Raw genomic sequence first — 27,556 nt, forward strand, 5'->3', positions numbered from 1 at the left:
AGTAATTAAAACTGAGCAACAGTTCAAAAAGTGGCCACAGATGCACTATTTCTTTCATTTTTTCTAGTATGTAACAATTCAGTCATGCAGTTACAGTTGATCATTGGAGTATTTTATATTCCCTGTCATTTAGTCGCTCTGCAGGCAGTATTGAACTGCTTCCTTGAAAAATCTCGGTTTTGTGCTGCGCTCACACGAGTGTGTGTTTTTTATGCTGTGCTGTGTCTCCTCTAGCGTAAAGTGTGTGCTCAGCTCCTGTCTCGCTTGACTGATGTGTTGTTTTCCCAATGTGTCTTATTTGTCAGGGTGGGCAGGTTCCTCCGCTCTTGTGTTGTGTGGTTGGTAACGTTGTGTTTTCTTCTGCCTCTTCCCACCGGGTGAAGTGTGTATTCAGGGCATCAGTCCATCTTGATTCCCCCGTCCGAGCTGGAGGTGAACCCCGCTCTGTGGCTGCTGGCTGTCAGTCAGTTTCGGGTCAGAGACACGTTCTGCTCGTACTCTGTCATGGAGCTCTGCACCAAGGGGTTGGGCCTGCAGACAGAATCCCTCAAGGTACCAGATTCTCTCTGAAGTGTCAATCATTTGCTTGCTTTCTTTCCTGAGGAAGCTCTGAAGCCATTTTTGGTTTGATTTCGTGTTGTGTTTGCGGCAGTGACAGAAGGTGATTGTTGGTGGTCTTGCGTGTGTGTGTTCTGTGTTCAGGAGGTGTGACTGTGTGTAATTAACGTCTGTTCTGAGTTAGTGAAGGAAAGGCCGTCCGTGCCTCCTGGCGAGCCTGTCTTGTAAAATCTTGTTTTATTTACTCTGATTTAGTCATTGAGATTGCCATAGTTACTAACTGCAATCTAGAGGCGAGTACAGTTTATTAACTTCACAACGATCAATGAGGAGGAAAATTTAGAAATTTTTGGTGTAAAGAGAGAGAACTGTGAGAACTTTTCAGCTCTTTCAGCTCTTCTTAAAATGGAGCTTAAAGAAAAAAATTATAATAAATATGACACTGTTTACTTTCATTGCTATATATATATATATATATATATATATATATATATATATATATACGCACAAAATGTTGTCATTAAATGATTTAATGTTTTATTATAACAGCCTTGACAACATCAGCTGATAAGAAAGAATCATTGAACATTTTTGCATTTTAAATTCAAATATATTAATATAGAAATATATTTGAAGTTACATTACAATGTGAATTTACACATTTGTAAATAATATGTAAATAATACAGATATCATCAAAACTATGTTGGAAACACTGGCTGGGAAAATAGTATGTTAATAGTAATATTTAATAATAATATTATAGTAGCATAACACCCACAATCTAGTTCAGTCCTGATGTGTACAATCCTATGCTACATTATTTCTCTTTGAATATTGTATTACAATTATTACATTCAAAACAAAATATTTTAATATTAAATATATATAAAATGTAATCTTTAATTAATGTTTTACTGAATTATTATTAATAATTAGTAATAATAATAATGATGATATTGGTAGTAATGATATATCATCAATAATTAATAATGATAATAATATTAATAATTGATCGTGTTTAATGCTTTTAAAAGTGCTATTAAATTTTTTAATGGAACTAAGTGTTATACTGATGACTCTGTCTTTCTCTGTCCCGTCCCTAAGTCCCGTGGACTTGACCTGTCCCGTGTAAGAACGTGTGTGGTTGTGGCGGAGGAGAGGCCCAGGATAGCCCTCACCCAGTCCTTCTCCAAGCTCTTCAAAGACCTGGGCCTGCACCCGCGAGCCGTCAGCACTTCCTTCGGATGTAGAGTGAACCTGGCCATCTGCCTGCAGGTTAGTGTGTGTGTCAGCAGTTAATCTAGTGCTGACCAGAAAACACGAGGCAGAGATTGGGCCGTAATCCCAATCCCAGCGTTGTTTTAGCAAGCCAACTGCAGCCGGGATTAGTGTTCAGACTTTGCGAGAGGATTTCACTGTGCCTTTAGTTTGCCTTTCCGAGTGAGAGTTGTGCAGCTTTACTGGATATCCTGAGGTTGTCGAGGTAAAATCAGGTCACTGCTGAAGTAAACGTATATGTAGAACACATGTCAAAAATAGTACTTGTCAGCTGATATGGGGTTTTCCAAAGCTGCTGCTTACTAAGCCAGTTGATGATATAACACTGGTATATTATTAATATACTCATTTATTATTGCTATTTTCACAGTATTTTTGATCAAATAAATGCAGCACTGGGTGAGAAAAACATTAAGTAACGCTACTGACCCCAAATACAGTACAGGGGTACAATCGGACGGCCATAGTTATGAAATAAAACTTCCAACACAACACTTCGATGTGAACTCTGGGAGAGTTTGTTTCAGAATAAGAGCAGTTATAACTTCCACCCACCTGCTTTCATGAAGAATTTTTGTTACCAGGCAAAAAGCACCACTCCACTCAGTCATACTACAGATGTTTCTATGGTTACATACTAGAGATACGAATTATTTTACATCTAGGAGTCTAATGACCATTAAATTATAAAATACTCTGAACAACCTCACAGGCAAAAATGAGAATCTTATTTACAGTCAAAATTAATTAAATCTTACAGTATTATTATTTATAAAATTATAAAATACAGTAGTCATCATTTGAAGTGAATCGGTCTTTGATCAAAGTCATCCTAAAACCAAAATATGTTCCTGTCTTTTTTTTAAATCTTTTTTTGATTTAATATAAATATAATCTATATATAATCTCATTATAATATAATCTGTTATAATAATAGTCTTGGTGACATCAGCTAAAAAAAGAAAATTAATTAGAAATTATTATTAAAATTTAAAGGTGAAAAATAATAATAATAAATAATAAAATATATATATATATATATATATATATATATATATATATTATTAAGTACTGTCAAATGACTAATTATGGTTAATTGCATCCAAAATGTGCATGCTGTGTATATGTATATAAATACAAACACATGTATGCATTAATAAAAATTCTATATGAATATAAATGTAAATGTGTATATACACATAATAAATATACACATTACACATACATAATGTAAACAAAAACTTATTTTGGATGCGATTAATTGCTTGACAGCAATAACATATATATATATATATATATATATATATATATATATATAAAAGTAAAAGGGTTACAATTTACCGTTATTGATGATAAGGCTGTCTGGGTCTGTAAAAATTATCTCGATCAATAATATCTTCACTTCTTATTATTTTGACACACTGCATGTTGTTTTTTGTTCTTTTGTCCCACATTGCTCTCATTTCCTCCTTTTGTGTTTCATATTTATTCCTTCTTTTGTTACATCCATAAATCTTTCCCCCATATTCCTCTTTCCTCACTCCCATCTCTCCTCTGCTCACTGGCTGTTGTAGCCCCACAGGCTCGGGAAGCTTGCGGATCAGGTAGGGAAGTCCAAACGCTCCCCGCTCGATCTGGCACTGGGTGTGGAATGGGGTCCGACTTTAGCTCTTTTACCCCTTAGCTGCTGGGCTCTTGATCTTTGCGGTGTGTGGCTTTTGCTAATGTAGTGGAAGTGATGGGCTGGATCCGTCCCGATCAGTGTGACTAATTTATCAGACTAATGGCTGACCTAATGAGCTGCTTTCCTGGTCTCAGTTTTGAACAGGAAAGACGCCCTCGGTTTGATCTTACCTCAGATCCAACCCTCCCCGTTGTGAGATTGCGGCTCACCTGGACTTAGGCCGGGGTTAAGAGTTGCGTGTTACCGTGCAGCTGCAGTCATTAGTAGTGTTCCTGTAGCGTAGAGCTCTATAATCACACCCATTAGGTGGAATCGTGCCTCCCCTCCCTCGTCCGCCACATTGTTTTGCCGTGACATCACAAACACAAGGGGCTTTGTTCAGAGCACGAGTGCCTACACATGAAATATCACAGACTCCAGCACTGTGTGAGTCAGTGATCTGAAATGCGTCTCTAAGGACCGTATCTTGTCGACAGAGCCGACTGTTGTGCTTCAGAGACAGGGAGACCTCTGCTGGCCTGTTTCTGTTTGTGAACTACATATAAAGAGTGCTATCGGAACGGCTTGTTTTTGTGGAGCAAAAAATAGAAATGAGCATTTTTATCACTTCAGGTTCCATCGTCACAAAGTCAGTGATTAAGGCCTGAAATTTGCACAAACCCTGCATATTTTCATATATTATTCTATGACATAAAATACAAAGTTTTGTCTTGTCTTGAAAAAGGCGAAGGAGTGGCTAAATGAGACTATGAAGATTGTCTTAAACATTAAAGTGAGTATGCTCAGAATTATAGTCATTAATTACTCACCCTCATGTCATTCCAAGACCTTCATTCGTCGTCGGAACATACAGTACGATGTTTTTGATCAGATCTGACAGTTTTCTGACTCTGCAACGACAGCAATGCAACTACCACGTTCAAGGCCCAGCAAGGTAATAAAGACATTAATAGTCCATGCGACATTAGTGGTCATTCAACCTTAATTTTATAAAGCTATGACAATACCTTTAGTGAGCAAAGAGTACAAAAATTAAGGTTTTATTTAGCACATCCTGTTCATAAGTCTTCATAAACATGTCTGAAGATTTCAATAGAAAGAATTACTTATTTGAACAGATGTTGAGCTTAAAGAGATAGATGTCTATAGGCAGATTCACGCGCATGTGTGTCATGGTTCTCTCGTAAACAAGTGGGGGAGAATGACATGAAAAAAAAAAATCACTGAATAAAATCTCTATTTTTATTTTCTTTGTGCATAGACAATATACTTGTAGCTTCATAACATTATGGATTGTTCCTCACTACCTTTCTGGGCCTTGAATGTGTCAGTTGCATTGCTGTCTAAGGTTAGAAAGCTCTCAAATTTCATCAAAAATATCTTAATTTGTCTTCCAAAAATGAACAAAGGTCTTGTGAGATCGGAATGACATTAGTGTGAGAAATTAATCACAGAATTTTCATATTTTGGATGAACTTTCCCTTTAAACCTACCTTCACACCCAGAAAGCGATTCATCAAATAGGTGAAATTGCACTCTTGCAAACTATTCTAATTCAGTATTCAAGGAAAAATGTTTAAATAAAGACTGGAAGAGAAGATTCATAGTTATAATGTGGAAGTCAGGCGACCTTTGTGTAGTTTGTTTCTCCACCTTTATCTTGATGTAAAATGGGCGTGGTCACTTGTAAATTCTAGCTTGCGGTGTCATCCTCGTCCTGCTACTTTTTAGCTGTTCAAAGCCTTGATATTGAAAATCGGAACGATCTTATTTTAACTTGTTATTTTAGTTATGAACACACTTTTACAGCACAATGTTATCCTCCTCATTATTTACCTACAGCGTCTAATGAACCAGAAGTCTCACCCATAGGTTTACTATGGCCTACATTCAGGTTTTTCTTTTATTAATGTACGTAGCTTTCAGAATTCATAAGTTGTGTTCATTTGGGAAGATTATCACGATGAATTTTTTTGGTTGCAAATCTTATTTTCTGCAATAATCCAAAATCCAATCGAACAATCCTATTGGGGTTTTGTCAAGGGAGCCAGGGTGAAAGTCTGTGTTGACCTACCAAAATCCATCATCACCGCAGCACTCTATTCCAGACATTTTTTCATTCTGATGGAGATGGGGCGTCTGAGTGCCTCATAATGAACAGTCATTGCAAGTGCAGTAATGATCAGTCACGAAAAATAATTGCGTTCATTTGATCAAAATGATGAGTGTTAGTTTGTAGCTTGTACTCAAAGGCAGCAGTTGTTTGTATTCGGTCTGTTCATTTCTGCTCATTGTATTGTTTCATAAAGGCCGTTTCACATGACTCACGCCGATGGTCCTCAAATGCAGCAAACTCTAAGGAGCGATGCGCGGTTCAAATGCTGTAACATGCTCAGACAGTTGGTTTGGTTTGCTGCTGACCTTGCAAAGTGTCGACAATGATTACAGGACCATTCACCTGACAAGGAAAATCCAAATGGAAGAGAGACTGGCACTGTACATCAAGCTGTATGATATATCGTCAAAGCAATTTTATGACAATCTGAAAGCAGTTTATGACTGAAAAAGACATGCATGTAGCTGGTTTTGTTTACTTTAGGGACAAAATAATATTACAGTTTTTAGAATAATTATAATGTAATACTATAATAATATATGTAATAATATATGTAATAATATAATACTAATTTGTTTTAAAGAATAACAAAACATTAAATAAAATCTCACATTGCACATTGACTAACATATTTTATGCATGAACAAATTTTATGCATTTGTTTTGTTGAAAAAAAATAAACAACCCACAGTCAACACGAAAAGCCCTCAGTTTTGATATAAAGACTTATAAAAACAAATATTTTCACCTTTTCTTTTTTTATGAAATACTTTGGATTTAATATGATTTGATTTAAAAAAAAAAAAAAAAAAAAAAAACTAATGAAAAATTCTGAAAGCTTTTGAAGATGACAGTAATTGAATATGAATTTACAGAATAAATTCTTTTTTATATTACCAGTTTCAAAGATGATGGTTTCATTATAAAATTGATCATCTCCAACTTATTAAATAACATTGAACATTTAAATCTGGCCATGTCAGCAAATGAAGAAGTCAAAAATTTATTTTCATGTCTATTTTTGTGCCTTTAGCCCCAGCACATTACATATTAATATTTGCATATTCTTATTGTTTAAAAACTGAAAATTAACAAGATCTTTGTCTCCAAATATATTTGGTAATGTTGTAAATTGTCATTTGCAACATTTTCAACAGTTCTCATTTTAACATTTGAAATAACACTAAATATTAAATCGGCTCATTGCCGTCAGACCAGCCAAATGTTCCAGATGCATAGTGAACCACGGATGTTTGGAAGTGCTGCGGTCGGTTTTCATGCCATCTAGTGGTTCAGAAGAAAAACTTGTCTAGTCTGTAACATGAAGGCAGAAATCCCCAAATTTGGCCGTCCGTGACGCAGTCTGCTGCGCTTTTCATGTGTAGGTCAAAGCAGCGTATTACACTTGTGTAGAAAGAGGCTTTGAAGCCCTGATAGGAGTCTGAGAGAGCCTTAAGGCAGACCTAAGTTTCTAAAGCAGCCGGTAAACGCTTTGCCGTCCACCCAGTGGTGAGAGATCTGCAATACTGGGGCGCTTTCACTGCAAGCAAACATTCAGGTCTTTGAAGGGTCTGTCAGCTTTCATCTGCGGCCGTCTTTTTCTCCGCTTCACAGACACCCACACATTTGTCATCTCGGCTTCACAAACGCTTCCTATTTTTCGCTCTGCTCTCTAAAACACCTCTGCTCAAGGCATCATTTATAACCGTGTGCCTTTCAGGGTAATGGCTTAAATTTTAGGTTGTTTCCGTCTCGGTTTGCCGCTTATCTCCCCTCCCCCCTTTTCACCATTTTCAGTCTGTGATCTCTAGGCTCTGCTACTAACTAGTTAACAGTTGAAGTCGGTTGACCAGTTCTTCCTCTCCCCTAGAGAAATGACTCATAGTTAGTTCTCTGTGCAGTGTGAACTGTATTAGCGTGTATGTGTATTAATGGCTTCACAATATGCGTTCCAGGGGACATCGGGACCAGACCCGACTACTGTGTACGTGGACATGAGAGCTCTCCGACACGACAGGTGAGAGATTTCACGACCGGCTTCGCTGAGACATCAAAGTGGAGGACTATGCAATATAACGATTATGGAAATAAGCCCAGTGAGCCGAGATAGAAAAGCTGTTCTACAATACTGGAGTGTTGCTGGTGATTTTTGAAGAGTATAGCGAGTAATGTCTGAATAAAATGCTGCTATAAATGATTTTTTATATAATAGCAAGTTAGGTGTACTTTTTAGTCTTTACGTTGTTGCGTTGCATAATGTAAGGATTGCTTATTACTGATCTTATCGGTTGGTTTGTGTGCATTAAGCAAATAAATTAGTCCAAAATAAATGAGACAGTAGTCCAATTAGAGCAAGTAACTTTCATTGTAAAATTCGAATTTCCACATAATTATGAAATATTTAGCTTATTTTTTGAATTGTCATCATATATACTTTGTGATTATTATATTTTTTTCAAACATTGTGGGAAATGGTGTGAAAAAAGTGTGGTATTATAAGATTTCCATATATTAAATAATTGACATATGTTGTACTGAAATAATTAAAATATTATCTGAAGAATATTTACTTACTCTACCCTTAATTCATGTTAATTGTGTATAACTTTCAAGTAAAAGCTTTTTTTTTATTGTTTCATTAGAATACAATAACCACAAAGTAGTCATTTCTTACCTACCGTTGTAATATGAAATTCATTAATGTGTTACACTATATGATATCTTCATTTAATTTTTTTATTAAATAGAGTTAACTTGTTATTTAAAGAGATTAGAAGGCTTATCTTATAAATTCTTTCAAACATTGTAAAAACATTTAATATATGATCACAATGATAATAAAATCCCAAAATAATACATTATTACAAGTTTTGCAAAAGACAATATATGCAATTTTGTAATTGCTGTATATCTGTATGCGTATGCATTTTTGTATTTTTTATGTATGTTTTAGTGTTATTTCAGTGTTGCTCGCTCTGAAATCTAATTTTTATTCCCAGGAGCGTCTGAATTTGTTTTTGACAGTGTCATTAGTCGTGTCCACACACGTTTATGAATCGATCATTTGTCAGGAAAGCAACAGTCTGCTTGTTTTTCCTCAGAGTGCGTCTGGTCGAGCGAGGCTCCCCACACAGCCTCCCGCTCATGGAGTCTGGAAAGGTACGCTTTATAGCGGCTTCAGAGCGTGTTTTCAAATGATTACATTACTGAATCTCAATTTCACCCTCTACCAGATTTTACCTGGAGTTCGAATCATCATCGCCAATCCTGAAACCAAGGGCCCGCTGGGAGACTCCCATCTCGGGGAGGTGAGTTGGCCTTGAAGAATCACGTTGAAATCACCCGTGGCTCTTTACGAATTCACGCGTTCTTCTTCCGTTTCGTGCGGCTAGATCTGGGTTCACTGCGCCCACAACGGCAGCGGTTACTTCACGGTGTATGGCGACGAGGCCCTGCAGTCTGACCACTTCAACTCACGCTTGAGCTTCGGAGATACGCAAGACCGTATGGGCGCGTACCGGCTACCTGGGCTTCCTCCGCAGGACCGAACTCACAGATGCAAGTGGAGGTGATTATGCATCTTTAGTCGTGTTTATTTAGTTTTCTAAGGAAGATGCTAACATCCTCTGTGTTTTTCCAGAGCGTCATGATGCTCTGTATGTAGTGGGTGCTTTGGATGAAGCCATGGAGCTGAGAGGAATGAGGTATCACCCCATTGACATAGAGACCTCTGTGATACGCACCCACAAGAGCATCATGGAATGGTACGACCTTCTCACTTCTCATCTAATCAAATGTTTTAATTTTTTTTATGTATGGACATTTATGTAGAGATTAAAATGTATACAGTTTATACTATTATATATAAATGAAAAATACTCTGAAAAAACTTTTGATATTCAAAATCATTTTAGGTAAATAAATTAAGCGTAGAACTAAAATGTCAAAATGATTTCATTAAAAATTATTTATTTTGATACAAAAATTATATCATCTAGACCAGTGGTTCCCAACCTTTTCTTGTTTGAGGCACCCTTGGAAAGCCTTTCAAAAGTTCCTGCACCCTTATAAGGAAATAGATATTTAAAATCTCCGTAGCTTTTTATTATTATTTATTTATTTGTTTCATTTCGAGAGTTTGCATGCAACAACACCTTATACCTAGTCCTAGATGATATGAGAATACTGTTTACACCAGTGGTTCCCAACCTTTTCTTGTTTGAGGCACCCTTGGAATTTTTTCCCCGAAATTTTGGCGGCACCCTCAAAAGATCTCACGGCACCCCTTAGTGCCGCGGCACACTGGTTGGGAACCACTGATCTAGACCATTTCATCTAAAAATAAAAAAATATGGAAAATTATTTAAATGTTTATTTATGATCATTATAATCATGCTATTTTATTTAAATAAAGCAAATAAAATCAAACAGATTCTTTTGATATTAAAATGTACTATATTATCTATATTTTCTCAAAATAAATCTCTAAAAAATATTTCTAATAAAAACCGTTAAATTTATATTGATATTAAATTGTATGCTAATTATACAATTTTTTCTCTATGAAAAATAAAAATACATTCAGATGAATTCTGTTTTAAACGTGTACCGTTTATACTTTTTGTCTATATAAAAGAAAATTAAAACACTTAAAACTACAATCAAATTAATTCATAGAAGTGAAGTGAAATTAGTTGAGATACTTTTTAATATTAACAAATATACTATTATATCTACATAAATTAAATAAAGGTCAAAAATAAATTAATCATTTTAAATTTTACAAGTGAACATGGCCATTATAATGTTTATATTGATTATAAAAATGTGTTTTGCATGGTTAAAGATCATGACTGAAAGATTTAAATGTTTATATTTATTTATATTTTTCATAAACTCTAAACATCATTTGTGCTTAGATTGGTTAAAATATCTCAATTTATCGATTAATGTCATGGGTCACGTTGTGGCTACAACTAAAGGTCGGTGTTAGTCGTTTTAAATGAACCGATGTGTTTGTTTCAGTGCGGTGTTTCCCTGGACCAACCTGCTGGTGGTGGTCGTGGAGCTGGAAGGTTCAGAACAGGAAGCTTTAGACCTGGTTCCTCTGGTGACCAACGCGGTCCTGGAGGAGCACTACCTGATCGTAGGCGTGGTGGTGGTGGTGGACATCGGCGTCATCCCCATCAACTCCCGCGGAGAGAAACAGAGGATGCACCTGCGAGACGGCTTCCTGGCCGATCAGCTGGACCCCATTTACGTGGCGTACAACATGTAGCACGAGCGTACGCGTGGATGCTGTCGCGTGCGTACGTTTCGCCGAGTGCACGCGACCGGTCGGGCGATCTTCCGCGAACGGACACTTACTAGGAACTTTGAGAAGCGTTAACGAAGCCAAAACAGCAAAACGGATTGGCGGAAGGATTCGGTCTCCCGAAGGGATGAAGAACCGCCTCTGCTTCTGCTTGTGCGCGCGCGCGCGTCGCTTTGTCTTCACGTGAGGTGTCGCGACATCGTTCATTTTAATTCCGCCCTACGAGAGAGAAGGGTATTTTTAAATATCTGCATTACTGTGGCGAAATGTGCGTTTTAGGTTTCCCGATCATTTGGAGTAAATTGTTGAAAGTAGACGTGATATCAGACGCTCCGGACGCCATTTCTGTCCGTTCATTAAAAAAAAAAAAAAAAAAAAAAAAGGTACAACGAAAACTTGTTACATTTGTACGTAAGTCCTTCAGCAACTTGCCGGTTTCGTTTTTCAACCTTTGTAAATGTTCTCGAACAGCAGGAAGCAAAAACGAAGAAAAAACGTCCCCCTGCTTTTTCGATTCCTCCATGTTTAATATCATTGTACAAAGCTGAAGGTGAACACAAAGTCGGTTGATATTGTGTAATTATGTACAGATAATAGTTCTTATTTATTTTGCTCTTTTTAGAATCGGTGAGCGAAGACATTTGGAAATGTTTTCCTCATTAAATAATATTGCTGATATAAAACATTGTATCATCTTGAGTGAGTAGTATCACATCAAGTCTATGTAAAAATATAAATATACATACAAATATATATATAAAAAAAGAAATATATATATAAAATAAGATCTACGAATCACCAATGAAACATTTCTAATGCAGTACTTCCCACTTGCATGGTGTCTGTTGTAGAGAGAATCAACTGACCGAGCGAACGCTTAAAAAGACGAACTCGAGACGATGTCAAACGCGGAACAAATGCTTCGGGTTTTCTAATTAAAAACGAAATCGCTGCGCCCTTTCCGAGAGAAAACGAACCCTACAAATGTGCCTGGAATTTTTGTTTACATTCGCCTTTATGACTTTAATTCAGCACCGCGATTTGTTACGTTGTTTTTATTTGCTTGGATTGAATTTTTTTTAAAACTTGTTTTCTATCGTTTTTATTTCTCCTCTGTGTGAATGCATCATTATTTATTGGCGCGTGCTTTTGTTTGCCGCTCAAACGTCACATACGCTAACGTTCGCGAGCGTTCTAATCCTAATTCGACGCGATAACGCGAATGTTTGTTTTTTTCGTAAAGCGACGTTTACTTTAACGCCTCACGGTTTACTTTCAGCCCCCATCAGCTCACGCGGATTGGATTAAGCTCTTGTTTTTAATCGGTTTACGTGGGGAAATACGTGCTAAATAAATGCCGGCATATTGTTGGCGCATGCAATATGGGCAAATAATAATGCAAACGATAGCGAGGAGAGAAACGGAAGCGTGCCATCGTTCTTCATTGTACCAGCTGCATTAAAAAGAACTCCTTTTCCTAACGCTGGCAATCCGTTAAATCGCCGTGACAAAAAAGGAGCATTCAGGATTTGATTTTCTTTTCCAAACGCGGCAGGCCTCAGACAAAACCGTGGAGATTTACTGCAGGCAAGATATCGGCGCCCTCTGGCCTCATCGAGGTCCTGGTTTATTTATCGCAAATGTTTTTATTTTATTTCGGAATCGGTGTCATAGACGTCAATACTGTGTATGGGAACTGAGTTTACACTTATCCAGAAAGCGACGATGCAATGTTTTTTTTTTGTCTGTTTTTAAAAAATGAAGGAAATAAGTCTTAACCTGTTCGGAAGCTTTAGCGTTGCCATTCCCATACAAGCGGAAATGTTTCCCCGTTCTGAAAAAAAAAAAAAAAAAAAGTGCACATAACTTTCAACCTGTGAAGTTATTTCCCTTTTCTGTTGGAAATCTGGACTTACGTGAGAGAGTCTGCATGGTGTATGTAAATATTGTTGGTTAGCGAAAAAAAAGACAAAAAACAAAATTTATTTTGTATGGTGCAGGTGTGTTTGAAATTCTGTTTTGTACACATTATTAAAAAGTATTAAATTACACTTTTATAGAAGCCTGCTTTGGCCTACGTTCACAAAATATGGTGCAATAAAAGTGCTTTGATTGGTAAATTTGTCTTTTTAAATCTGTGAGGCGAAAAAAAAAAAAAAAAAAAAAAGTAACAGGGGTACCACCGGTTGATATGTTTTATTTATACATAGTACTGTTACATAATGTAATGCAAGAAAGGGGAAAACGTTTACACCACATTTTAATTCGTATGCACATGAAAGACAGGTGTTTGTATAGCAGACTTCTCGCCCGGGTGTCGGAAATTCTCAGTAGTCATTGCTCTGTCCGCATAAATATAAGTTAAAAAATAAAAATTTAAAAAAAGGGTTGCTTGCAATTACAAAGTGGTGTCAAATTACCCTAGAAAACCAAAAAAGGAGACATACTGCATCACCGATGACACGCAAGAACGTAGATTAAACGCAGAGCCCAAAATAAGGTACACACAACCTGGTTTCATGCACACTGGAATGGAACATATTACCGTTATATCACAAATATTTTTTTTCCTTTACAGATCGACTTTTATCAAATACATAGTTAATGTGTTCATGAAATGTACATATGCTAACGTGCAAAGGTCATCAGTCACGGTTAGCGGCGAACAGTTATTTACACGTAGTGCAACAGTGAGGTTGGGAAGGAGAGGAGGAGAAGTAGGGCAGGACAGAAACCTGGATGTATCAGACGTGATTTAGGACGCATCCAGAACAGAGAGACACAATACAAGTTCACGCAGATATGGATCTGTGCAAAAAAACATCTGAGAAGAACCTCGCGTTCTCCTACATCCTTCGGCTGATTGGTTCTCCCCGGTCGACATAGACAAATCTCAAAAAACTCTCTAAAAGATAGATCTGACCTCATTTGTACTTACATTTTTTTTTTTATTGCAGCAATCAAAGGAATAATAATTCACCTAAAAATTCTAATTTCGTCATTTACTCGGCCCCACGTCGTTCCAACCCGAAGTTCTGGCAATAAAAACACAAAAGCAGACGTTTAGCCGAATGTTAAAGCTGCTCTTTTCCATGCGTTGGAAGTGGACCGGCGTTTTAGAAAGACATACGGGTTTGAACAACTTGAGGGTGAGTAAATGAGGGCAGAATTTAAACGAGCTATCCTTTTAACTTTGCTCTCGGATCAAAAAAAGTGCCACGAAAGGTCATTCTTAATGATAAAACCCTACAGCGATCATTTATGATTGTTTAACTTACACTCATCTCTGTACAATCTTAAGTCTGATTTAAATTTTGCTACACAACGGGATCACGAAATATTTCGTTTTGGCTGGGAGCACCGGTGACAAATTAGAAACCTCACTAAAGATCCCACTCTGCAGAGATTTAGTATACTTAAGCTACAGAAATGGACCCCCAAAATTAGCACATAATTTAGTTTCTCCATTAAAAATTAAAAAAGGCCTATTTTAAAGTGTAACCATGAAATGTGCATATTCGTTAATGGAAGATTGTATCATTCAGACAGACATGACCTGCCATCTTTAAAACCCTGTTCCCAAAGAAATGACACATCACAACCACTGATAAAAACCAACCGTCGAGTTTAAAAGCACCAACTTCACTCAATGCAGGAGGCTGACATGATTCGCTTATATAAAAAAAGTCAAATATCTACATAGCTTCAGATTAAGTTGTGTTTAAAAAGATTACTAGTACTTCACATTTCAGCTAGTCTGTATGCAAGCAAGGCTGATTTCCGTCGTACGGCAAATAAAAGGGTAAAAAACAAAAAAAAAAAAAAAAAAAAAAAAGGAATACGCGATGAGATACCGTTACAATCCAAACAATAAAACCATCTCCACGAGGATCGTGAAGTCCCGCGCTGGCTGCCCTGTTAGCGTTCACCGCAACTCAGCAAAGTGTTCTGGTAAAAGTGTTCTAAGAGCTGGGGTTTAAAATGCTGGCTTAAAAAAAAAAAATTCCACGGGCAGGTGGTGAGCGTTGAAATCTATCCAATAGCGTGGCTCGTGGATGAGTGAGTCGAGAGGAGGGGCGTGGCCAGCTGCAGCTCATCTCTTCCGGCGGCAGGTGCGCTTGTGATCGGCGTGCCAGTGCTCCTGCTGGCATTTGATGGAGCAGTACGACGTGTTCCAGCAGCAGTGGTACATCGCCTCTTCTTCACAGTTATAACACTGAAACACAGTACAGAGAACAATGAGAAGACCTTCTCATTTTAGACTTTTTTTTTTTGACAAAAATTGGTTATGTTTATCTGCTAAAAATAAGTTTTTGTAATGGTTTAGGAGCACATTAGCATATTGATTCACCTCAAAAAATCCACAAAAACTATTTTGAGAGGTTGTGTTTAGAAAACGGGGTGGGCAATGACACGAATCTTGATATTTCATTATAACAATATTAGAATTTAAATAGAAGTAGAACTATTTCTAGCAAAATAACTATATTGTAATATACTACTACCAGACTAACCTAAGATTAAGACCTTTTAACCCCTACATTTAATTTAAAAAAAAAACTAATTATGAATTATTATTAAATCGAAACCACATTATTAAAAAAATATATATATATATATATATATATATATATATATATATATATATATATATTTACAGAAAAAAAAGCACAATCCCTTATGACGTTTTACGTTCAACTTGAAAGAATTTGAAAAAAAAAAAATACAAATGGAAGTCAATGGTAGCCAAAACCGCCTGGTTACTAACTTTTTTTCTAAATATCTTGCTTTGTGTTCCGCAGAACCAGGAAAATCATACAGGTCTGGAACAACTTGAGGGTGAGTACATGACAGAATTTTCATTTAGTGTGAACTATTCCTTTAAGGCACAACCCACTGCGTTCAGACGTGTACTCGCCAGTACTGACATTTTGAAATCGTTTAGCGTTTATTTCACTGTGAGACTCAACGTGCACAAAGAGAAAGTCGCGCGCTTCGTCAGGCGGCAAAACGCGCCAAAAGCACGCTTCCTTTCCGCGCGCACGTGATAAATGCAGTTAATAATGCGTTTTTATCAACTAATTTTAATATCAAGGTCGTCCCGCAGGCACTCTTTTGTTTTCTCATTCATCCGCGTTTCATAAATACAGCGATATCACGTCGTAACGGACTAAATCATGCTTAACTAGACACGAGGTATCGTTTCACAACGTATTCGTTCCAGGACCGAGACCAGACAAAAAACGGGTGGTTATAGTTTTCTCATTAATGTGTCATCGATCAGGTTAACCAACTAAATTCGACCGAGTTCATCTACAGAGGTATAATACAACCCCCAGATCACATTATTGACTCAGACAAAAATTGTTCTTCATTTCCTAATTCTGCCCTCAGAGCTGCAATATTTCCCAGGAGACAATTTTGGAGTTCAGGTGAGTAATATGCTGGAGAACCATTTCTCATCTCCTAGCAACACATAGAAGCTATAAATAGATTGTAAATACATAGTGGGTAAATTAGGGCTTCTGGGGGGAAAAAAAAATCTAAGGAGAAAAATAATGTTTAAATACTGAAGAAGCTGCCAGGAGGAGATGCTCTTTAACAGACCATGAGTCACATTTGAATGACTTACACCTAATTTTAGTAATATTAGCAATCATAATGCATTAATAGTCTGCATGCTATTTTTCAATCTAGTGTCTGTTTATACCTGGTCGAACAGTAGCTTATAAAACAGTCATAAGTGAATACAAAAGTTACAACATTGCTATATTTACCGTCTTTTTATTCACTAAAGAATTAGGAAATTCTTTGAAACTTTTGAACTTAAATTCAGAAGAACAAATATCTGACTGCACAAAAACGGTCCACATACATGAAACCTGAATGTTAATTTCGTATTTGTTTTGACCATTTCTTAAACTAAGCACATCTCTTCCTTGTCAACATGGACCTAAATGCAATACGATTTTAATCTCTCGTGGTTGTAACAATTTGTATCTAAACGTAAGTTCACTCACCCACTGCTTCTTCTTGGTCTGGGAAATAAGTTGTTTATGCTGAGCTACCATCTTCTTCATCTCCTCCATGAGCTCCTCTTTGCACTTCTCTTTCACTTGTTTGCACTTTCTTTCCATCTCAGCCTGCGTGTTGGACACCGCTTTGCTCACCGCCTGCCTCTTCTCTTCCTCCATCTCCGTTCGCAACTGTAAGGACGACCACATTGCTGAGTGTGCTGCAATTTCCCCCTTTTATCCACAAACAAGGGTGGCTTTCTTAGAGGAAAAGGGGTATCTTTGTATCTGGCCACAAGAGGGAGCCAGATGAAAGAACGTTCCTCACCTTGTCCAGAGCCTCTTTCAGGACGTGTTCGGTTTCCCGCTTGTTCTCCGCTTTCATCATTTCTTTAACGTCGCTGAAGATCTTGGTGTATTTGTCGTGGCACATGTTTTGGCAGCTGCCCTCGTTGACCGTCTGAGTGCCTCGGTGTACCATGCGAGGAGGAGGCGGGGAAGAGGAGGAAGAAGAGCCAGACTTTTTGGTCTGGGTGGAGACGGACATACGCTCAGGTTGATGTGGAACAGCTGTTGGGATCTCTTGACTTGAGCTGACGGCTTCCATCTCCGGCTCTGGCTCCTGATATCACAGCAGGAGATATTAATCGTGACTTGAACTCTACACATCGCATCTCATGCAATAAACGCATTGCATCACAAACCTCTTCTTTGGGCTCGGCGACTTGTGAACGGCGGCTCTTTTTAGCTTTGGGCTCTTGGTTGCCTTTCGACTGTCAATAACGTAAGAGAACCAGATATTAAGTAAAGCAAAGCCTGGCTTATTTCGAAATGGAAAAGCGCTCACCTGCTCGTTGGACGTGGAGGAGATACTTGACTCTGCTTCTTCCTGTCTGTCTTCCTGTTTTTCGTGCCTGTCCGACCTGTCGTGCTTGTCTTCCAGCTTCCCCTTCCAGGTTCGGCCCTCCCTCACAAACCGCTGGTGGAGCTCCAGCTCATCACATGCCTTCTTCCAGCCCGAGCTGCGCTTCACCTGCAGCTGCTGCACGTTGACTGTGATCTCCTGGATGTTGTCAGAAGGAATCCATGCCCTGCAGCAAAACAGATACGAGCCTGCTGGTTTCACAAGCTAGTTTGCCAACATACAGATCTACACCAGGTATACAAGGCGAGTCAAAAATGTAGCTTTCAATAGGGCTCGGTAAGACAAAAGACTTTTGTTATTCGTAAGCATTATTATTTACATACATACACGCATACAATGCCTTTCAATGTTTGGCATCAGCAAGATGTTTTTTTTATTTTATTTAATTATCGTCAAGACTATTTATTTGATCAAAAATACAGAAAAAAAAACTAATTTTAAAAACTAATATAAAAAAATAATATTGTGAATATTATTGCAATTTTTTAATTTCCTATTTCAAATTAACATTTAGACATAATTTTTATATGCTGATTTATTACCAGTGTTGAAGTTGTGATTTTCTTTGACCATTTGATAAATACGTTCAGCATTCATTCAAAATGAACAGCACTGTATACAATACACAAATACATATATTAGTGCTGTCAAACGATTAATGGCATCTCTATTAATACGTTTTTGTTTACAAAATATAACTCATTTTGGCGATACTGTTTGGAAAGAACACCAAGTCTCGCCTGTGCAGAAATAAGCTAAATATTGTTTAATTTGGTCAGTTTTTAACAAGAATGTGTGTTAGAATTTAATAATACAGATTTACAAAAATAATTTGTGATTATTTTTTATGACATCAATTACTGCATTTTTTAAAATCAGAAACAGTTTAAATTCTCACCGAATGGGCATTAGGACCCGGGGAGGCTCTATCACACTGTACCACACACACCAAACCTATCATTCTGTACATGCTTTCACAGATCTAATCATCATTCAGATAAAACTTTGCTTCAAGAAAGACCCCACTGCTGATGTAATCTAATCACTAGCAAGCCCTGTTCACATACAGCCCTGAGTTATACACCCACACACATATACATGTGTATATATATAAGCATATGTAAATATATGTGCATATATGCGTATGTTCATATAAGTACGTGTATGCCTAATATATATACACACACACACACACACACACACACACACACAGACACCTTAAAACTCAACATTAAAAATGTTCAAATTAATTTTTATATAATTTAGTACATTTGAGTTAAAATACATTTCATGATAAAAAATTACAATAAACATCAAAATAAAAATTATCTAATGATTTCTCATTGCACAGAACAAAGATTTTAAGTAATACCAATATGTACCTACACTTTACTAAAATATTTTATAAATGAAATTTGTGAAGTGATGAAACAAATGCTGAATTGATTCAGTGAAATAGACAGTTTAAAATGTTTTACTTTCCAGTGTCATTAAATAATTTTATTGAGACATTAAAATCATCAAAATAATGTTTGCTCTTATTTACGTTCCAAATGAAACCTGAGGCTCACCTTTGGTGCTGGTGACCAAAGAACCGAACATCCACCTGATTGCCCTCCCTCTGCATCACCTTTGCAGGCCAATAACCAAAGCCCTTCATCCTGGCCCACACCAGCTCATGAGTCGGACTCTGATCGCAGACAAACATCCTTAAGCACATTCACAAATCACACATAAATCTGCAGGAATGAGAGTGTGTGCGTCTGCGCTTACACATGGGTAACAGAACCAGTTGTCGGGTCGTGCGTTCGAGAGATAGAAGCAGTGTCTGCACAGCATTAACTCGTTCAGCTGGAACAAATAAATAATTGCGCAATTCATTGTTTAAAAAGAGCACAAAATCTTTTATCCATTAACATAAGAATGTTGTCAAAATAACCAAAACGGCAAAGCTTAACTATGTTTGTCAAGTGCCCTAAACAAGCTTAAAATTCCAACTGTTCGCTCGGTCTGACCTCGTGGCATGTGTCGTTGTAGAGAAGTCTTGCAATTTCAGTCTGATCGCTGTTGACTGTTGACAGAGAACGGAACAGGTGAAGCTGACACTTGATTGAAGCGTACAAATCTATTTCAAAGATCACACTCAAGACTGTGGTTCAAACATCTCACCTCCGTGCAGGATGGCTGTGTTGTGAACTATAAGTTGAGCGTCAGCCCTGAACTCCTCAAAGCTCTTGTACTTCCCCTCTGAGATGTTCTGTAGGGGAACAGTGGATACACAAGAACGTGCTGAGGCTGATGGGACATGATACCGTTTCTACTAACGTTTTCTCGAGTTGGTACCTCTTGTATGTTATCCACATCCAGTGGCGTGTGGACCAGTCTTCTGTACATGGGTTGTTTTGACTCCTTGCCTCTTTTGTGCAGGTCCACAGCCTGATCAGAGACGATCAGATGGAAGAAATCAGCTTCACATTTCAACAGAAAATGCAGACTTGATTTCTACGTGATTTAGTGTGGAAAAAGTGAGAAGCAAAAGTGTGAAACCAACCCTTTCTTTCATGCGTCCAAGAATGAACTTTAGGTATGTTGTCATTTCCTGTTTGTTCAAATTCTTCCTTTTACTGCCCTGTTAGTAAATATCACCAGAGGAAACAAATGACTCAATAACCACATCATTATCCGATGTAACATACTGTTTAAATGCATCTTGGGGTTTAAAAGTCCAAAAAACAAAAAAAACATGCTGTTCAAATCTATTAGATTTTTTAAGTTGTCTCTTATGCTCACCAAAGCTGTATTCATTTGATCTAAAATACAGTAAAAACAGTAACAATGTGAAATATTATTACGATTTAAAATAACTTGTTTTTGAATATGTATTTTTAAATATTATTTATTTGTGTGATGGCTAAGCTGAATTTTCAACCTTCTAACTATAAGCTGTTGCCAAACAATATAACAATTTGGCAAATTAAAGGGTTACTCCACGAAATGAAGCAAAGAGATTAATAACTTTATTTTCATTTCGGTGTGGAAAAACCCTTTAAATGTAGTGTTTCAGCTAAAGCGGCTTTGAACGTCTAATTGAATCCTAATTTGAGATCAGAAGTGAGCTGAACTTTCTAACGGCCTCTCTTTACCCACCCTGCAGATGCCGCACTGCCAGTGGGAGGTAGTGTCCCGTGGCCGGTGGTCTTCAGACACACAGCGGAGGTGGTAGACACGGAAACAGCCATCACATTCTAGCACGTCTCCAGGAAGGTGACACTCAAAACAGTACCAGTCATGACTTTCTGCTTCCCAGTCCTGAAACACACACAGTATAGTAATGCACATCCCCGCCCACCTGGGCCACCACCAAGCTCCCTGTGAACAAGACCACCGATCCAGGAACGATTAATCTTTTCATGACCTGCAAACAAGATCTTGACGAAATAGATTTAAGATCAGCCCTCTTACTCAGAATTATTTTTAGAATTTGTGACCAGAGCCCTGAGAGACTACGAATACATAGTAAAAGAATCATGCAAAACATGCAAAATATATATAATTAGTGCTGTCAAACAATTAATCAAGATTAATCACAGTAAAAATAAACGTTTGCCTACATAATCTATGGATGTGTACTATGTATATTTATTACGTACATATAAAAGCAGCTTTTTGTTTGAAATGTATACATTAATAATGTATTAAGTATTTTATAAATATATATGTTACATATTTTTCTTAAATATATACATGGAAATGTTTGTGTTTATATATACACATAAATATGCGCAGTAAACAAATATTATGTGAACAAAACCTTTTTTTATTTTGAATGTGATTCATTGCGATTAGTCGTTTGACAGCACTATTTTATATAATAATGTAAGTAATTTTAGAAACATCTGAAACTAAGAAAACAGTATGAGGGCTGCTCTTCTATAGCACTTTTTTTTTTCCAAAGCACCAAGAAAGCAAAAATACAAAACCCACTCATTAGTTTTAATATTGAAACAAAGGTTAGTCAAAAGATCATAGGTGTATAATATTTGTGTTTGATATTATGAGAGGAACTTAATGTTATATTTTTACAGTTTGGTTCAATTTACATGACCATTTCTGTTTACTTAAATTTGACTGAAATGCTTATTAAGAATACATGTTTTACACTGGAGGTAGTTCAAAATAGATAAAAGTCTGCTTCAACCTTTCAGGTTCTATGAAAGCATAAAGACCCACTAAATGTTTGAATCAAATGGCCATTTAAATCAAACCTTAAACATGACTCAATGTTCTTTGAAAGAAATGGTGAGCAATCACATTCTCACATGCCACAATCACGTTCACTGTTAATGTTAATGCTATCCTCTAAAAGTATCATCAATCTACAGCACACACCTCATTACACACCAACACACACCAGACACATTTCACCATATTCACTTTTCTGGATACAGTACAAAATCTGCATTCTTTTTAAGTTTTACTACAGAAAAATGCTGCTAATATCTGCAATTACTATGTATCCTTACCTTTAAAAAGGGCTTAAACCAGCGTAAGAAGTTAATGGGGGTTTGGAGCAAAAATGCCGATTCAGTGACAAAATTTAATTTTAAACACCCAATATATTCCTTAATAATTCACAATATAGATGCCTAATTATTCAGATCAATAATTTCTGTTAATAAATTAAATACCTTATGTATATACAGATGCCCTTATAAGTATAAAAATGCAGAAATCAGCTCTGAATGTGCAAATATTGTCCTGGAATGATAAGTTAACTGCTGACACTGGTCTTAGCCCTAGCAAACAGCTTGTTAACTTGGCTAACACAGGCCTAACTGGTTCTGACATTGAACTGGTCTTGACATTGACATAAAATCTTGCAAAAAAACAAAATCTTGAATTGAAAATGTGTAAGATTAATATGTGTGAAGCATACGCACATCTTGGAAAAGAGCTTCAGAAGGCAGAGAGGGCTAAAGAAGAGAGAAATCACTAATAATGAGCATTCAGTGACAAAACAAAGCACAAAACCTCACACAGCACAGCACTGAAGTAAAATGAAGAAGCTTGTTGATGCCAGCATAGCCGCAGATACCAGTATAAATAGTGTGTATTATCATCATATTTTGATTGACAGGTTAAATAGAACATGCATTGCTGATTTAAATTTGAAGGCTAAGGCCGCACAGAAGCTCCTTCAATTCAGCAGCTGTCCCATGCACAGGTTACACATACTATTAACTAGAGGGAAGATTACATTATTAATTAAAGAAATTACAGCAACTGGACGTGAACATACCTTGCTTCCCTCTGACATCTGCTCCTGCGATTGCAAGTGATCCAAAAAACATTGTTTAAAATCCTAATCTAAGAGCTGGGGTTGGCTGAAACTAACCACAGGCGCTCCGTGTTAGGGACTCGCGGGTGGGTGTTTGGTGTGAGAAATACCAGAATGCAGCACACAACAACATAAACATTCATCTATCCTGCCAATACTCGTGTTCAGAAATATGCTTTTACATACACTATGTTCAAAACCTCGGGGTCAGCGAGATTTCGTGATTTTATGGTTTTGAAAGTCTGCATTGATTTGCTCAAAAATACTGTAATATTGTGAAATATTATTACAATTTAAAATATATATTTTTTAAACTAATAATCTATGTAAATGTATATAAATGTCATTAATTCCTGTGATGGCAGCCATTACTCCACTCTTCAGTGTCACATGATCCTTCAGAAATCATTCTAATATGCCGATTTTCTGCTCATTTCTTATTATCAATGTTTGCTGTTAAAAAATTTTAAGGGCACTTGAATAAAAAGTTACAAAGTCTTAATATATTAATATTAAAATTAATCTTAATATTTTAAACTGACTCCCCACTTTTGAATAAGAGTGTATGCAAAAAGGTCTTTCATACAAATAAGCAAATATTTCAGATTTTTTTTGTATAAAGGCCACTCATAATTGCTGTTGAAACCTGGGACAGATGTTTATATTCCCAGCTATAAGTCATAACGCAAAAACAAACAGTGCTTCCTTCAAACATGCTCTCTCACACAGCATTGGAATGTGTCCATGTGCTGGTGAAGTCGCTGAAACATTAGCATCTACCATCACTGGTGCATGCTGAGCTAAAATCTCACTGTTCAGCGTCAAAGTCGTGAACTTTATCAACCATGTAAGCTGAGGAACCAATCAAATGTCTCAGTGATGGGTTTAAATAGTGCATGAGCCAGTAGCGTATCTACATTTCGAGCCTTTTATTTTATTTGATTAATGTGTAGTAAAACCGAGGCATGTTTACCTTTAGCATTTTTATCTAGGAAGCATGTAGATAAAAGTATGTTATGTTTAAAATAGAAAAAGCTCTGGTTTATGTCTCACCATCTCATCTCCTGGAAGCCAGTATCCTTCCTGTTCGATCCCGGCCTTGGAGCCTTTACAGCCCACTGTGAGCGTCTCCACCACCAGACCGTCTTTGACAGCCAAAACTAGCTGCCTGGCCGTGTCTTTAGGGTGCATCCCATACACACGACTTAAATATCTGCACCAAAACAAGCATTGCCATGTTTTAAACACGCACACATTGATATTATTAGTAAAGGGAGAAGAATTAAAGCAATTACTTTGAGATTCTGTCCATGTTTGCGATTTGTTTCTGATTGCGGATGACTTCGATAGCCGACCAGACATACTGAACCACCTTGGGGTCAGCTTGCCTCTTTTTCAACACCCTCGACATTGTGGCCAGTTCCAACCTAGAATAATTAAACCAGAACAAGCCCTTGAACAAAAGAAGCATGCTTCCCACAATAAGCAAAGTAAGTGAAAAGCTTAGGCGCTTGCATATAAAATAGCAAAATGCAAATATTTGTTAGTTTTGTCAGAGACAGCATCAAATTACACATTGTTTCTCTAAAGAGTGCCTCTCCTTGTGTATCTTTGTCATTGTAGACAAACAATAGATCTTTACGGAAAAAGGCACCCTAGTATAACATAATTTCATCATTAAGTCTCCGTTTAAAACAGACTCCAATCTCTCTTTTCTCTTTAAGAGCTCCTGCAAACTAAGGTGGAAATTCTTTCAGGATCTTCATATATAAAAAAACACCCTAGCCAGGTTAAACATTAATCATTCTTATAACTCTTCAGAACTGTTCTTTTGATGTTAAAAGATATGGAAGACAACAAGTTCTTCTCCCTATCATTACAGAACAGTGGAAATCTACAGAGTCAAAATGACACGTGGAAAGCAAATCCAGTTCTATAATAAAAACCCTCAGCAGTATTCAGTCTGCAGACTGTCTGCAGTATTTTAGGTCTCTATGTGGCATGAAGAACAGATAAAAATGACTGTCACATTTATTACTGCTGTGCATTCTGTAAATTATAGCTTCTACAATCAATGGCCAGAAGGTTGTTGTTTTTTCTTTTTTTTCTCCAAAGGATGAAGAGCTGGAACTCCTTTTGTAGGCTGCAATTCATCAATAAAAGTGCATTCTAATGAGTTTCCAAGAATAAGAATAAGACACGCTCAATAATTACGTTACGTAAGTTATCAAGGTAAAAGTCATTAATCTAACCACCTATTTTTACATGATGCAAATAAAGGCTTAGTTGATAAATGTTTTCATTTCGACAAACGTAACTCCTATGTGGGCAGAACCCAAGTAAAATGATATATACACTATAGTATTATTCATGAGGGGATAAAAGGTAAACTACTATACCTCATTTGGATTTTACAGCAAATTCCACAGTGCACTTTTTATGTTTAACAGTTTTATTTGCGGCTTTTCTCGCTTCCATCGGCTGGAAGTTTAAATACTGTTGGTTTACAACAAAGCCGTCTGTTCCGACACTTTTAAAGCATCTTGGCTGAAGCAGAAGCATGCAGTAAAACATTGTTATTATAATTACTGGCAGCGTGGTCACGTGACGTTAGCATGGCAGCACCCATGAAGCGGCGACCCACTCCACGTACAATAAAACAGCTTTTGCGGAAACCTCGACACATCTACAGCATTCACCACGTGTGCATTTGCATAATTTAAATAGCATCAATTTACGCACGCACCCGCGTTTTTAAGTTAGCATAATAATTCACTGAGTGCGGTTTTTAATGTCACCAGCGAGACCTGTTCGCTTTATTGCGCAATACATGCGCAGAAAGGATGGAAACCGATCGCTTCCTGATCGAATGCGACTACGGCAACGTTACAAGTTTTTTGTGACAATCGTAACTTTTGCTCGCGCTGTAACGGCGTACAAAATGTTGCCAGTGATTTTTAAAACCCCCGCAGATGGCCACAACAGCTCATGTGATCCTCAACCCGAGTGCTGGAATGCACCGCGTAAAAGCATTTAAAAGCCGATTGCATCGACGAAGCGATCAAAATAACGCCGTTTGAAAAGCCGCGACGACTTTGACAGCTGTCGGTCTCGTAAGCGATCAATAAAACCCAGCGCAGGTCCCGCTTTTCGGTCACAGTGCCTGAAAGAAACAACAAACGGGTGTCTAAGAGTCGCAAAACTATAAACACGAGGGCGTCGTAAACGCGCGAGCTGTTTTTGACACGCGCTAAATGTAACCGCGCCGTAAAGAATTCAGATTAATAACCCAATCAAATTGCAAATGGAGGGAAAACCTTCATCGGTGCCTAGACATTCTTGTTGGTTGGTGAGCTACATGGACGCCATGTTGATATCCCTCCCTCGCTTCTAGACAAAACCAACCAGTTGGGAGTGGATTTTTTGTTCCTCTTTGCTGCGAATGTCATGAATTCGACCCGGTTTAAGCGCGAACTTACCGCTGTCCGACAGCTGATCAAACGCCTCGCCGTTCGGTCTCGCTTTAGGATGTAACGCAGCGCTGGTTACATTTGTGTTTCCGGAGTTAAATGTCAGAATTGTGGTTGGTTGGTGGAGCCCGGCCACAGTTGAGAGCTCGGAGGGGGTAAACACACACATACAGTCACGGGCTGTGGGAGAACTCTAGTGGCAGGACGCAGGAGTTGCTCTCTTTTTAGTTTGCACGTCTCACCTTGAAGCCCCTCTTTTGCTCCCCGAGCCTTACTGCGCTATGATAGCTTTTTTGTGCATACAGTTCCAAGTAAAGCTTCAGTTATTTTAACTAGCATAGCTGGTAACGATTAATGTGACCTCTTTGTTAGATATGATGAGCATAATTTTAGAAATACATTTAGAATTCTACAGCGTTCTGTATTGCGACTTTACAGGAACAGGTGATCAAAGTACATGAAAAATTTAAACCATCATGAATACTGAAACTAAATCTAATATATATATATATATATATATATATATATATATATATATATATATATATATATATATATATATATATATATATATATATATATATATATATATATATATATATATATATATATATATATATATATATATATATATATATATATATATATATGTATATGTATATATGTATATATATGTATATGTATATATGTATAAGTATATATGTATATATATGTATATGTATATACAGACGTGGACAAAATTGTTGGTACCCTTCGGTCAATGAAAGAAAAAGTCACAATGGTCACAGAAATAACTGTTATCTGACAAAAGTAATAATAAATAAAAATTCTATAAATGTTAACCAATGAAAGTCAGA

The 27,556-nt window shown here is 37.1% G+C and overlaps 2 protein-coding genes across 7 annotated transcripts in view; one reads left to right on the forward strand and one right to left on the reverse strand.

Annotated features, from left to right (window-relative positions):
* Positions 1-11,334, forward strand: part of dip2ca (disco-interacting protein 2 homolog Ca) — a 93,310-nt gene extending 81,976 nt beyond the window's left edge. The window contains 10 exon segments of the mRNA XM_043226721.1: positions 384-552; positions 1,665-1,835; positions 3,413-3,442; positions 7,594-7,655; positions 8,740-8,797; positions 8,872-8,946; positions 9,031-9,138; positions 9,140-9,206; positions 9,279-9,402; positions 10,664-11,334. Coding sequence (XP_043082656.1) covers positions 384-552; positions 1,665-1,835; positions 3,413-3,442; positions 7,594-7,655; positions 8,740-8,797; positions 8,872-8,946; positions 9,031-9,138; positions 9,140-9,206; positions 9,279-9,402; positions 10,664-10,916 — 1,117 coding nt within the window. The 3' untranslated portion in view covers positions 10,917-11,334.
* Positions 11,335-13,129: 1,795 nt separating this feature from the next.
* zmynd11 (zinc finger, MYND-type containing 11) lies at positions 13,130-26,873 on the reverse strand. Of its 6 annotated transcripts, none has more exons than XM_043226715.1 (17): positions 26,709-26,872; positions 24,525-24,656; positions 24,283-24,442; positions 23,191-23,214; positions 22,832-22,864; positions 21,039-21,200; positions 20,443-20,520; positions 20,235-20,327; positions 20,061-20,148; positions 19,907-19,962; positions 19,665-19,742; positions 19,463-19,581; positions 17,814-18,057; positions 17,671-17,739; positions 17,295-17,588; positions 16,973-17,158; positions 13,130-15,168 (listed from the first exon to the last, which is right to left on the reverse strand). In XM_043226715.1, the coding sequence occupies exons 2-17, from the start codon at positions 24,638-24,640 to the stop codon at positions 15,046-15,048; spliced, it is 1,923 nt and encodes a 640-aa protein (XP_043082650.1). In that variant the 5' UTR covers positions 24,641-24,656; positions 26,709-26,872; the 3' UTR covers positions 13,130-15,045. The 6 variants fall into 6 exon arrangements, with proteins under 6 accessions (XP_043082650.1, XP_043082651.1, XP_043082652.1 ...); XM_043226716.1 differs by lacking the exon at positions 26,709-26,872 and adding an exon at positions 26,547-26,634; XM_043226717.1 differs by lacking the exon at positions 23,191-23,214 and having other exon boundaries at positions 26,709-26,873.
* Between the last annotated feature and the right edge of the window lie 683 nt (positions 26,874-27,556).

Source organism: Puntigrus tetrazona, chromosome 24, assembly GCF_018831695.1.
Source record: "Puntigrus tetrazona isolate hp1 chromosome 24, ASM1883169v1, whole genome shotgun sequence".
In the NCBI taxonomy this organism is placed as follows: domain Eukaryota; kingdom Metazoa; phylum Chordata; class Actinopteri; order Cypriniformes; family Cyprinidae; genus Puntigrus; species Puntigrus tetrazona.